At 39.3% G+C, this 13944-nt stretch overlaps 1 protein-coding gene across 43 annotated transcripts in view; it reads left to right on the top strand.

The window, feature by feature from the left end:
- Positions 1 to 13944, top strand: part of LOC122256429 (RNA binding protein fox-1 homolog 1-like) — a 375573-nt gene that overhangs the window by 353781 nt on the left and 7848 nt on the right. For 16 of the 43 annotated variants that reach the window (XM_086552808.1, XM_086552806.1, XM_086552800.1 and 13 more), the window contains exons 4-10: positions 2260 to 2397; positions 2549 to 2602; positions 2939 to 3031; positions 3307 to 3364; positions 5302 to 5340; positions 9581 to 9701; positions 12548 to 12614. In XM_086552808.1, the coding sequence (XP_086408934.1) occupies positions 2260 to 2397; positions 2549 to 2602; positions 2939 to 3031; positions 3307 to 3364; positions 5302 to 5340; positions 9581 to 9701; positions 12548 to 12614 (570 nt within the window). Of the gene's footprint in view, positions 1 to 2259; positions 2398 to 2548; positions 2603 to 2938; positions 3032 to 3306; positions 3365 to 5301; positions 5341 to 7586; positions 7627 to 9580; positions 9702 to 12547; positions 12615 to 13944 lie in introns of all 43 variants that reach the window. The other 27 variants (XM_086552814.1, XM_086552811.1, XM_086552809.1 and 24 more) reach the window with 3 other exon arrangements.

Genomic DNA, 13944 nt, shown 5'->3' with positions numbered 1-13944 from the left:
ACTCATATAGACCTTAAACATCTTAGGCTTCATTTTTCTTCAAATAACAAGATGTATTTGCCAATATAACCAGGTGGTAGCTGAGCACGATGTCAGGGGGCATTTCATCTTTTAACTCGTTGAGAAATGAGCAAGGCCATCAGATGTCCATGTGTCCGCGACCAGGGGCTTTGCGGTCTTCCAAGAGACGAGTTCTGTTGGATTTATCGGTTTCCTTTTCCTCGGAACTCCCCTCTCCGCTCCCCTCGCTAGGAGGTGGGGCTGGAGGGGAAAGTCGTGCCACTCACAGCCTCCGCCGCTCGGGTCTCGGGCGCTAGACCACTCTCTCTTTCGCCCTCTCTTTCTTTCTTTTTCTCTCTCATTCGTTTCTCTCCTCCTCCCCCTCCGTCTCCCTTTCCTTCTCCCTCTCTCTCTCTCTCTCTCTCTTTATGCCTCTCTGCCTTTTCCGGAGGGAGTGAATAGATTGATAATAAAATTGGCGTGGCTGAGAGTATTTACCAAAATAGTAGTAATAGTAGTAGAGGGTACCACCTCTCAACATTCTCGCGTCTCTTGTGTGTGTTTATTTTTCGCATCTCATATTCAAATGCGGAGTTCCGGGGTCGTGGGCTACTTCTGGTATAGCGTTTGCGTATCAGCTGGATGATATTGTGTTCATTCCACATCCTGCTTTTCTTCTTCTTATCCGCATTCGGGAATTCAGATCATGGAGACGGCCTAAGGAAAAATACTGGGCCAAATCATCCTGTTGTCATGGCGACCAGAAACTGGCTGTAGGTGTTGGCGTGTGTGGCCTCTGCCTCTCGGTCGGTTAACAAACTCACAAAGAACGCCGCCAATTAATGCCATTTCCCCCCCTTCTTCTTCATAATTTCTGGTCCTTTTGAAAGTTTTCTTTTTATTATAACAGAAGGCTTTTGCTCCCATTCGAACGTATGATATGTCGCTCGGTAAAATTAATGCGTGCGAAAAAAAGACGGTTTGGAAATGGTTTGCCCAAGAGGATATTTGTCCTCCTTGACATTTCCAATATGCCACTCTATGAAAGGAGAGGAAAGATGAGATACTCCTCAACCACATTCTTACTATTTTTGGTTCTCTTTTCCTGATAACTGTTGGACAAGTGGCAGGACTTTCGGAGATGGTTTTCCTTCTGTCTTTATAGACATTATTCATTCATTCATTATTCAGAAAATAAATACTGCAAAGGAATCTGGTTCTGAATCCTTAGAATGCTTATCATGTCCACTGCCTTGCTGTAAAATCTAAGTTCGCGAAAATGATTATACCGACGATATCGGCGGGAATTACAGCTGCGCGACGTCGAACTACATATGGCTAGGGAGGTATACAAGCTTTATCTTGCCATAATATATTTGGACTAGGTTAATTGGCCTTTCTCAGGTGCCGACAGGCGCTGAGGCCGTTGCTGTCGCTTGACACCATGTCATTCTAATTATCGGTTCTCATGGAGCTTCGATATAATCAACCTATATGAAGCTATAGAGGGCGAAACCCCCAAGAAATGGAACAAGGGTCATTTTTGCATAGCAGTGTTATTTAATCATTTTTTTCTGTTTCCCCAGCATATACTCTGGTATATTAAATGCAAGCAATGGGGATTGATATTGTCACTTTAGTTAGTGTCCTCAGAATAAAGCTACTATTCCTAGAGAGGATTTTCAAACAAACCCTGATTTCCCCTCAAACACCCCCTTCCCCTTCCCCTTCCCCTTCCCCTTCCCCTTCCCCTTCCCCTTCCCCTTCCCCTTCCCCTTCCCCTAATCCCCTTCCCCTAATCCCTCTCTGGGAAGCTGATCTAGTACAGTGTAGCAGAAGAAAGGCTGTCATTTTGATTGATGAGTATATGCAGGTGTTGGTTTCATGTGTGCATTGGAATGGGGACTTTCGTATTGGAATAGTCAACAAAAGTTTGATTAATGTGTATTAATGACTTCTAGAGAAGGGATATTATCTATATTCCTTTTCCTTTCAAATTTTAATTATTTAGGGCTGCATAGCTCAAAGTAACTGGTGGCTCTTGATTTTGTTATGTAAAGAGGAAAATTCTGTACCAGGTTATTATTTTTTATTCTGAGCAATAATAGTCATCGATAAGGATCACTAGCATGGAAAGGTTTTCATGTTTTTCAATATATTTTTATTATTGGTTTCTCATGTCTTTAAAATCTCTGGCATATACCGGACCTTCATTTTTGTCCATTACAATCATGTGCTAATTTCTAAACCTTTCAACAGAATGAAGCAGAGAATGGTGAAGCAGCAGCTAATGGTCAACCCGGCACTCCAGCACCCACAAAGGAACAGCCAAAGCGACTCCATGTCTCAAATATTCCATTCAGATTTAGAGACCCAGACCTCAGAAATATGTTTGGCGTGAGTACTTGGTAGTTGTGTCACCGTGTGATGTATGATATTTGCAAAGCTGATTATATGTCCTGGAAAATGGTTTGCGCTTTAAGATGTAGTTTTAAGATGTTATTATTTGTCACCTGTAATTAATTAATTAATCCTCTATGATCCTCAGAAATTTGGCACAATCCTTGATGTGGAAATCATCTTCAATGAGCGAGGATCAAAGGTAAGTTGCCGTTGGAGTTGGGGACTTGATGAGCTTGATTTTTACTTTTAGTTAGCATAGTTCTTGAATGTGTTGCAATGATTTTGAATAATAATTCTAAACCAAATCCTTTCAGGACCAAAAGCATCTTTGTCAAGAGATTAATATTGCCCCTTTGTTTTATTTCTTTTCTTACTCCCTTTTTTAAGTTTTGGATTATGCAAGCGTTGACTCTCAGTATAAAATAATTTCATTGATTCCTAGATAAATTTGGCAGCAGCATGAACTAAGTCCAGTACTAAGATATTCTGTTATACCTGAAGTATGTACTCATTCCTAATTTTAAAAACTTTTCAGGGCTTTGGTTTCGTGACATTTGCTTCTGCATCTGACGCAGACCGTGCCAGAGACTCACTAAATGGCACAGTCGTAGAAGGTCGCAAGATAGAGGTAACACTAATGAAGGAAAATAATTGTCTTCCATCTGACTTGATGCTACTATCATTCTTTTTTCATTTTCGATCTCATTATTATTATTGTTGTTGTTTTTTTTGGTTCCACTCTGCATCACTTAACTAAATTGATTAACTAGTTTGTGAGAAGATATTTTCTTAACACTGTTTGTTCATATCCTAAATCAGAAAAAAGGCTAATACCAGACATAAAGAGACGTAGTAGTGGAGTTTTAGTTCTCAATGTTAACTTTTTCCGTTGTGTATGACCAGGTGAACAATGCCACTGCCCGTGTTCAGACCAAGAAGCCAACTGCAGCTGTTCCCAATGGTAAGTGCAGATTGCTTATGTGCTCTTGGCTCATCTGTGCTGCCATCGACTTTTTTCTTCTGTGTCTCTCCTACCTCCTTCCTCCCCCATGTCCTCACTGTGGGAATCCTCAGTACCAGAGACTGTCCCATTCAACACAAAAAAGCCTCCCATTTCTTTGCAACCAAACATACTTCAATGTTACCACAACCTCCTGTAGTGTCAGTAAGATTATAAGTTTATGGATATTTTAGTTATTTAGAATTTGAGGGTTGTAAATATTTTACAGTACAGAATATTTTGTCAGTAGAAAGCACCCAGATATGCCCATACCATGCTGACAGCCATCATTGTTAAGCGCAGGATGTAACTGCCTAAGACACAGACAGATGATCACGGAGTAACTTTTGGACATTTATATGTATATGATATCACTTTGATGTCTGCAATTTCACTCACATCCCTGACACCAGTATAATTACACTTGAGTAGATATGAGAAGCCTCAATCATAAATTTTCTTCTTGAATGCATAATTGGTGATTTTTTTGTTTAATAAGGTGGTTTAGAAAAACACTAGATAAATATAGATGCTCCTACATGCCTGTTATCCTGTGGCTTACTGGAATGAAATGCTTAAAATAGAAGTGGCATGCTGTTGTTACCAAATGGGGTTGTAGCAAACAATAATTGGTGAAATTGCACAGCATATACTGTGCACAGGGAGCAATATTTCACCTTGTCAGAGCATTATAGTTTAACAGATATGCATATCGTTGCTGGTGTTAACTTTCCTAACTGTGTAAAGATGTGCATATGTCCATCTTGTACGCACACATTGCTCAGGGGAATCTTATGAATGTGGTGTCTGCATGTCCATTATAAAGACAGTCAAATTGTGGTATGCCTACACTTCTCTGACCCATCATCCGTCCCCATCTTCAAAAAAGAAAGATAATATATACAAAAACAAAACACAACAAAAAATCTGATAGAAAAAGAAAAGAATATTACTGATAACCATCTTCATCCTTTCCTACCTCCATACCTACCTAAGTTCCTTCCGAATCCACATTCCTTTAGTTCTACATTTCTCCATCTCACACTTTTATGGACCTCATTGCACTTAGGGTTCCAGTAATGTTGCTTATAGTTAATAATTACAGCATGTTCTAACACTGCAGTATGATAATGGAACTGATATTGTTGTCTAAATAGGATCCAGTTTAGACAAATTTACATGTTTTTTTTAACTGCCTCCATGTAGATATAATTGCAAATTGCTTCAATTTGTTGCATCACTGTAAAAAAATATATATGCTGAGAGCAGGTAGACAAGACACCCAAAATAAAGTCAGCTTATCACCTTATGAATGATGTGAAATACCATTACAGTTAGTCTCTTTGTTTTAGCTTCCAATTGTGAGACTCTGGAATGTGATGCAGTCAGTGTCTCCATGTTACCCCCACACTTGGAGCGCTCAAGGGCCTGTACCTGTGTAGTCAACCAGCTTGTTATGGTCCATTCTTATTTCTTGTTTCAGTTGACTCATTATCAACAACAATGCTGAATAGAGCCAAGATGAGCTGCATTTTTTCTTGCGAGAAGGTTCACTGTTAGGTAGTCAGTACATATTTAAATGAGTCTGTATAGATAATATTGTGTATAAAGCCTAGCTTACATGTCACTGCTAGTTTGTGTAACATATGTAATATTTGCTGATTTTGCAAGACATTGTGGCTTTATTCAGTTGTGAATGACAGTGTTGTTGATCAGGCCATGTTTCATTAGTACTAAACCTCAGGGTTGTAAACAAAGAGATTTTACTTGTACAGTGTTCTTAGATTCTATACCATTGGACATGCCATGTGTTTAATTTCTGTGACTGATTGATATTTGTCAATCACCATGTGTGATTTGGTATTTATTTAGTTTTCTTTTTTCTTTATACCTTTTAGTTATACTCGCTAGAAATGGAATGGTGCCAACTGCCGTGGGTGAGCGAAAATTAATGGATTTAGCTCATTCTCTTGGTGTTGGTCATGGGTGTTTGGTTTAGTGTATCCTATATTATGCTAAAAGTGCTGTGCTACACATCATTCAAGTTGTAAATGGTAGTCATTATAAGATACAACTGACAATACTACCATTTTATAGGCATGAAGTATAATCTTTGGGAAAAAAAAAGGAAAATAAAGTTTCCGTGATATTTATTATTAATTTTATAAGTTTATGAAGTACTCTTGTATTATTTCAGATTATATACCTAAGCTTTGTATTCCAAAGAAATATGAAGTTTGGTACAGCAGCTTGCTTTGGCATACCTGCAGATTTCATATTCCTCTCACTTCTCTACCTTGATTGTTCCAACTTACTATTAATTGTCATGGCCTGTCAAATAAAAGAAAAAAAAGAGAAAAAAAGTATTGCAGTCAAATATACAGTATTTAAGCTTTAGTATAGTAATAGGTTGAAATAGTAAAGCAACATAAAACAAATATTTGTATTGATAGATTTTTTACTCATTTGTAATTTTTTCTTTTTTAGGTCATTTATTTAAAAGTTAAAAGAACTGCAAATAGTTACAGTTCCTCAAGATGTCACTAAATGTGCTTGATTGGCCACTCTTAACTAGTTATTATGTTTACATATATCCTGTGCTTTTGCTTTGCTTTTATGTTTTTTGTGTGTGCATCAGCCTAAAAGTATTTAAATACTTTATTGTTTTTTATGTACTTTTCATACTGTCATTTTAACTTTTGATAGACAATTGGAAGCACTTGCACATCTTATATGAATATGAATGTCACATTATTATTTTTTCTGTGCATTTTCATAAAAATGAACATTGGGTAGTTAGAAGTGCAGGTGCTTTGTGTAATGTGTATTGAGATTTCTGTATTATTGTAATAGTCCTTTCAAATGTGGGTAGCATGAGGCCTCTGCTTAGACCTCAGTGGGCCCAGGCACTGTTTTTCAATGAACAATTACTGACAGCCAGTGATGAATATTTGCACATACAAGTCTTTTGCTACTAGCTAGTATTGTTGAGTGTGTGCTTGTTGAAGTTTAGACCAGGAAGAGTGAAGTGTTGCACAGTGCCTGGCCTGCACTGAACACTGCTTGACCTGTCCATGCGCCTTCCATCTTTCATCTGGTCTGCCTTCCGTGTCTTTCTCTCTCACATCACCCTCTCACCTTCCTGTACCCTTCTTCTCTTTTAGATGCCCCTAGTCTAAGTGGCGCCTGTATCTCTCATTGGGTTTACTCTAGTGGGTTTTTGTGCTTGTTGTCTTAGTGGAACTCACTGCATTGTAATATACCTTGAGCTGACGAGCAATAATATTTAGTAGAGGAGTGATGAATTGTCTTGCCATTGGATTGACTTATTTGTTATCACTAGCCAGCAGCCGCACTTTCTTGACCACCTCACTTCACTCTCCCCAGCGGGTTAGTTTGATACCCTCCATCAAAGCGAGACGTCACACGTCACTAGACAAACGGCAAACGCAGGTTACTTCCACCAAGTTACTGGTCTCTCTCGAGCCTGAGCTGGTAAATATCGGTACTCTAGCTAGTTGAATGATTGACTGGTTGGCTTTGGACGGGACTTTTTTGGCTCTTAGGTTTTGATTGCATCTAGCATGACCCGAGTGCTATGGATGGAGCGCGTTACTGTTGTGGACTTCAGCTCTCCTTGTTGCTCAGAACCCCCCTGGACTCGGAATGCCTGCAGTGTTTCACCCAATAAGACAACAAGCAAACCCACCAAGGCATTGGACTGATCAATCTCTTTGGCTTGGTTGAGTGTGATATATCCATTAATGAAAAGATTTACTGTAATGTCCATGTTGTTTTAGATGTTGTTATGAGTACTTTTGATGTTATTGAGCTATAGATTGTCAATATTATGAAGAGAATTTTATTACTTTTTAATTGATATTGATTTATTATTATTCTGTCAGTTGAAATGCAGTTTAATAATCAATAAAGATGTTGCTTTTTGTCACTTCAGAGCTTAACAGTAGCAGCCTTGAGTATGGTAATGAACAAGATTTCTTCTCTTTATCGCCTTTAACACAAGCATTACTGCTGTAATCTCCAAAATGAGAGAAGAATGTTGCACATCACATAGGTAACAATCTGCCACTAATAGATTATTGCACATGAAAATTTAGGCGGTTACGGTGTTGACATCAAGAATATTAAAGTGCTTTTTGGTTACCTTTCTTCCTTATTTTAGTTGGTGTTGGTGGTGCCATGTTAAAGGCGAGCGGTAGAAGGTACTTGGCTATTGTGGTTGAATGCACTTTCCTTTGCATGGGGTTTAGCACTTGACTTGAATTAATCATCATCATTCTCTCTGCCATAATATTACTATGCATCAGTGATGAGAGTTTTTACCCTTTTATTTAATGTTGATTACATTCTTACCCTACTACACTCCATGGAGGGGGGCCCCGGATCACCCCACTCCCTGTGGTTCCTGCAGACAGATTGCTAAAGCTCGTTATGGACATGAACTTTGTCAAATTAATGTATAGTAGTCATTAGTTTGAGCTCCAACTTCGTTACTTCTGTTAGATTGGCTTTGCTTGAAATGGTCTGTTTCACTTGATCTATTTTCTCATTAGCACAGGACAAATGCCATCAAAGACACTCGGTGGTTAGTCCAGCAGTCAGAACCACCTCGCTAGTTTGTTTTACAATTTATGTAGTTCGAAGTTTGCACTGTTTGAATATGGCATTTTTTGAATTTAGATTAGCGGTTCTATTAGACAGTCCTAACATTTGACTGTGGGATTGAACATAAATTTTCATTGCTTTTTCTGAAAACTAAAATTTTAATTGTGGACCTCCAGGTCACTACCCAGCTCTTATGTTTTCATGCTTGAATGGGTTATTTTGGTTAACACTTTCTATGATTAACAGCACTCTTAATATTTAAATACAGGTTTGTCATCTAAATTGCTTGCTCAGTTTTTATAGGGCGTAGGTATCTTGGATAAGAAAGAGCTGCATCGTAAAAGTAAGTAATACGAGTACCCCCCTTTTTCCATGGATCCTTACCTGGGCTTTAGCAGCTCTCCTCCTGGTGATGGTAGAGCTAGTTGACTGTGCCTGTGTAGAGATGTGATACTTGTGGTGCCTGGTTTAGCATGTGCCACAAGTGTAGCTGCCTCTTGAGCCACAGTTCAACCTTCCTACTACACAGGAGTGGATGGACTGGCAAAGTGAAAAAAAAAAAAAAAAAAAAAAAATCAGCTCATTTACTCTCCTAATTATTTAATCTTGCTTTATCGTGATAGATATACAGAAAATGTTTTAAATGACTACAAAAAGTAACCTTTAAGAACAAGACGGGACTGATCAAATAAAGATTCACGTGAAGATTATGTGTGTTTTATGGGACATGGAGCATGCTTAGTTGTAGTGCTATGGTGAAAAGTACCCACTGATATAGTGGTTTACATCTGGAGCACTTGTCCTCCTGTGCTTAGGGTAGATTATGACAAAGATGACGCTTTCATCTGTCTGGGTTGGACTGCTTCCCTCTGCGTGGGTTGGGCCCCACACTGCGGCCACCATCGCCGTGGCTGTCGCGCTGATGGTGTCCCCCTACTGACTCCACTCTATGGACTGTTTTGTGTTGCAACCCCCATGGATCTTAGCTACTACATATTGAAGAGTGCACTCAACCCCCGTAGCAGCCTGCACCGTATGTCGGATTGTGATTCAAGGCTTGGCTAGTGTTTGGCCCTGGAGGAAGTCTGGGCAGCGGCAGCAGGCCTCCTCCTCCCCCAGATGCCCGGGACCACCAGCAGTTGTCAGTACCTTATCACCACCACTTCTCAGGCCCACTACACAACACCAACACCATCAGCTTTCACTAAACACCAACAAGTTACATAATGTGGTATCCAATAAGAATAGGAAACATTTGGAGAAATAAGATATTATATTACCTACTGCCTATGGTATGAAGTATTACTATTATTATTCTTTTGTGACGAAAAACCAAAAGGATAAGCAACTTATTATTTTATGTATAAAGGTCACATGGGAATTGAATTAAAATGGTATGGTGTAGTGTGTGGGCACAGGGAACAGTCTGCCAACTTAGCCTATCAATGGTGAGCCTCGGGCCTCTGGAACCGGGAGAGGCCTTTGTCCTGTGCCTGCCGTCTGAAGTGAGTTGTGCCTGTAATGAATGTTGATCATTTTGCATGCCTCCAGCGGCGGCCCTCCGAGGTGTTGCGATCCAGCGTGGCAGGGCCCGGACGTATCCGGCCACTGCCCTTGCACGTCATCCCACCCCACTAACAGCTGCCGCCACAGCTCTGCATGGCTACACACCGTAAGTTTCAGTACCAGACGAGAACAGCAGCTGCATCACACTCCTGAAGACACCACGCAGCAGCAGACACAGCAGCAGCAGCAGCAGCATTGGCCTCTACATGGTGTAGCAGAGTCATACTTTGGCCCTGCCTGCTGTGGATGCATCAGTCCCTGTTAATAGTCTTGTAGAGCAGATGACTTGTCAGCTCCTCTTGGCTTCCTTTTGCCCTGTTGGTAACCACAGATATAGGGTCAAAGTTGTAGCACTGCAGAGCCCGCCAATCACCAGCCAGGAATTGTTTGACTGAATATGTAATGACTTTGAAGATAAAAGGAGCTTAAGTTTGTTGACATTCCATTAGCTTTTTAAGTTCAAAGCAAAATAAGACCAGCATATTAGTCTGTCAATTTCTTTTGGATCTGTGGGACTAAGCCAAGATGCATGTGACTGCGTGTTGTCTGAGGGGGTGTTGTGTAGCCCCAACCTGACTCTGTCTCTCATACTCTCCTCCTCTTCAAGTATTAGTTGCTAGAAACAATACAGGTCATCTTCTCACACTATACCTTTGTGACCTTTAGAGGGCATAAAGGTAGAAGTGCTGGTGTTAAGTTAGTCCAGAGATGTATATGATGTGAGGAGATGTCTTAATGTGTTTCTGGTGTATAACTAGCTGGTTCTGTAATTGTTGTTATATCCCAAAAGCTGTGTGGCAAAGGAGACAGACTAGTGCCATAACAGAAGTAGGGTTGTGACAGTAAGAGACAGGCCAGCTGGCTGTGTAGCAGTGTGAGTAGGGTGTGCCTTTGGGTTGCTCAAGTAAGCCAGGGATCTAGGAGCTGGACTCTTCACTTCTGACGCCCTCCTACTGCTGCAGTTTGATAGTATAGACTCACTATATATATTCAAGTTATTATTGTAATAAGAGTAAAAGCAATTTGGCATGATTATTTATTTATTATATTTTTCTTTTGTGAATGATAAGGTGTCCAGATTATTGATATTATTGTCATTAATATTATTATTATTATTATTATTGTTATTGTTATTGTTATTATTATTACTACTATTATTATTGTGAGTATTGGTATTAGTATTAGTATTAATAGTTGAGATTATATTTTTAAGAAAATTGTGTCTAAGTATCTAAGATGCATTGTTATTTAAGGCTTTTTCAGATTTGGAATACTTGTATATATAAATATATAGATATATAGATTATATCATTTTAGTGTGTAGTTGAAGGTTTGATAGATGAGATCTAAGAGCAGTTCAAGAGAGAGACAGAACTAAAGAAGAGAATCCGTCCATAAAAAGGATCCATAGCCTACTCCTTGCTACCCAACACTGGCACCTCACACTTTTGGACATAACTCTTTGTTTAGATCATTACATAATGCTACTGACACCTTGGGAATGTATTTAACCTCTCACCTGTTGTTGGGAGTGACATTGACTCTGCTAGGTTTATTTTTGGACCTCATGCTGTGTATTATTACTTACGGCTATAGTAAGGGTACATCGCGCTGAAGCCAGGACTTGTTCTGGAGAATAGTTTGTGAGCAGTCGGTTAACTTTACCATTTGCCATACCACTTCCTTATTTTCGAGTAGCTTCTCTCTCGTTTTATCAGGTTTTGGCATTTGTTAATGGTAACTGATAGTCATGAAGTTTTCCTGCCAAGATAGTTTCAGCAATATGGACTCCTTTACTATGGAGAGCCGCTATTAGTATGTTGCGTACAGACCATCATAGTCGTAGATGATTTTTTCTGTGTTGTTGACTTGAATGTGTGCTATGCTCTGGATTTATCCTGCACACGCATTTAGCACGGTTTATGCTTGGGGATTTTGGAAATAAGTTTGAATGTGTTTTAATTGTTTAACTTTCCTGTGCCCTTTCTGTGTATTCTGCATTAAGATTAATAGGGATTAATTCTATCATTTAAAGCAACATTTGAGGATTAAGAGCTTCTTAGACAACTAATCGGTCACTGATTAACCCCGGGTGGTAGATAGTTAACTAAACTCATGACTGAGACATGGACTCTCAGACTTTGACTGCCCCACTGTGCCACTAGATGACTACTGCCAGAATAATTTTACACAGCTCCTTACTTTAGCTTAAAGGTTAAAGATAAGGATTGGGAAATTATCTCTGAGAGTTTGACCTAGTTGTAAATCACAGTAACTTAACCTGAAGGTTACTATGTAGCAGCCTTGCAGGTTAACGTTAAGGTGTTGATGATTAGGTCAGGGAATGATCCGGATTTAGCACTGAGAGTAATGTCTGGTAAGTGATGGTTTTCCCAGGGACCATTGGTTTTGTACTTTAATCTAGACTGTAATGTTTTAATTAACTGGATTGGCCAAAGCCAGTTTTTGTGAGTAGCCATTACAACCAAGACGTCATGAATGGTTGGTAGATGAGAAGTTCCATGAAGACCCCACAGCACATCCCATGCTGTGTGTTGCCAGGAGAGCTGCCAAGTCACATAAGGGAGAAAGGATGGTCAGTATGAAGACACGATCATGTGTCTGGCTATCACAGCATTTCCTGCACATGCAGTTAAAATCATAGCTACTTTTATTAATCTCATTCTTTATACATAGGCATTTCAATCCCAGGCAGTAATAGTTAATAAATGCATTTACTATCTTTTAACTATAGAAACCCTTTCTGGTCAGGTTTATAAGATTATTTGACTTGCTCTAATTCCCTCTGCTATGATAACTCCATTTGTAGTTATAGAGAAAAATGAAAGGCAGACAGAAATTGTTGAGGGTTTTTAGTTTTATTTTAGTTTTTGCCTGGAATTGATTAAAAGCTGTACTGTAGTGATACTCAAATATTTGGTTTCCTTGCAGCGGTGTATATTATGACCCCTTCCTAGCAGCGCAAGCGGCAACTGCAACTCCTCTCCAGGTGAATCCAGTAAGTACCAAGCCGTGGTTGATTTGTGTTCTCAGTAGATCCACTACCCTAGACACCTTTTATGAGCACTACTTGGCCTTACATCTTCACTTATGATCCTCTACATTATACTGAGTTAGAAACATACTTTAGTGTAGTGTAGTTGAAATTAAGGTAAGCGAATATGATAGCTTTGAGGTGACAAGGGAAGTGCTACGATTTCTCTTTAATTTTACCTAACTCAAGGGAATGTACCATAAGATCCTTCTCACTGCAAATCACTCCGTGTTTTTCACCATTAGATTATTATTTTTTTTGCTACCCTGAAACCTATCTTGTAAGCTAAGTACCCTCACACCAAATTTGAGCTGATAAATTTTTCTTCAGACTTATTTTTAATTGTTATTACCCTTATTGACCGTTTTTTCCAATGTCACACTAAAGGATCCATTGGCCATTTTCCTAGATGGTTTAAAAGTTTTAGTGTTTACTTTGTACTGTCATTAAAAGAAGCCACACTCAATGGCACATCCCATTACCAAACTTCCCTTGAATGTTTGTTCAGACTGAAAAGTTGAATGTCTGTAAATCTTGTAAAATATATACACATATACCACCTCCTTAATATTTGTGGAATGGGATGAGGAGTGTAGCACTTGTGTCTGGTTGTGTTAAAAATTTACAAATCTGTAATGGAATGACTTAGATTGTAGTTCCTTTATTGCCCCTATATATCCGGAAAATAGGAAAGGCAATCCAGCTATAAAAAAAGCCCCTAAGATGAACAAATAGATGAATAAAGTGGAGATGATAATGGGAAAAAAAATCCATACAAAAAGACTGAGATGGATCTGCTTTTCCTTCCATTGTGTTGCACAAGCATTTTATGGTAGATCAGTGAAAGGGAGTGGCCAAAAGCATGAGCTGCCTGCTTACCTCACAGCCCAGTTAAGCTGACCACCACACAGCCTAATGCATGGACCCTGCTCTCCTCACCTTGCATAAATATCTTCTATATTCTTCTGTCTCGTGCAAGCCCTTGTTCGTGTGTAGAATACCTTGCCCTTTCACGAATCCGGACTTCCACTCAAAGCCTCTCTACTTCCTGCTTGGTACTCAGGATGCTATGAATTAAAAGTCCGGATTTTTGTCCACAGGCATAATGATTTTGCCTGGTTACCCTCAATGTTTTTCTATCTGTTAGAATGATACTTCCTCTTAGATCAACCTTAATGGCTTTGAAATTAGCGCATGTGAGCATTTGTTGTTTTCTTCTTTTTTTTATCTTTTTTTTTATAGTAGATTTCAGGACAAAAGTATTCGGCAGGAGAGTATATATAGACATAAGGGT

This window comes from Penaeus japonicus, unplaced genomic scaffold (assembly GCF_977035675.1).
Source record: "Penaeus japonicus unplaced genomic scaffold, GWHDUDI00000001_assembly GWHDUDI00000027, whole genome shotgun sequence".
In the NCBI taxonomy this organism is placed as follows: Eukaryota; Metazoa; Arthropoda; class Malacostraca; order Decapoda; family Penaeidae; genus Penaeus; species Penaeus japonicus.
This window is presented reverse-complemented; position numbering and strand designations above follow the sequence as displayed.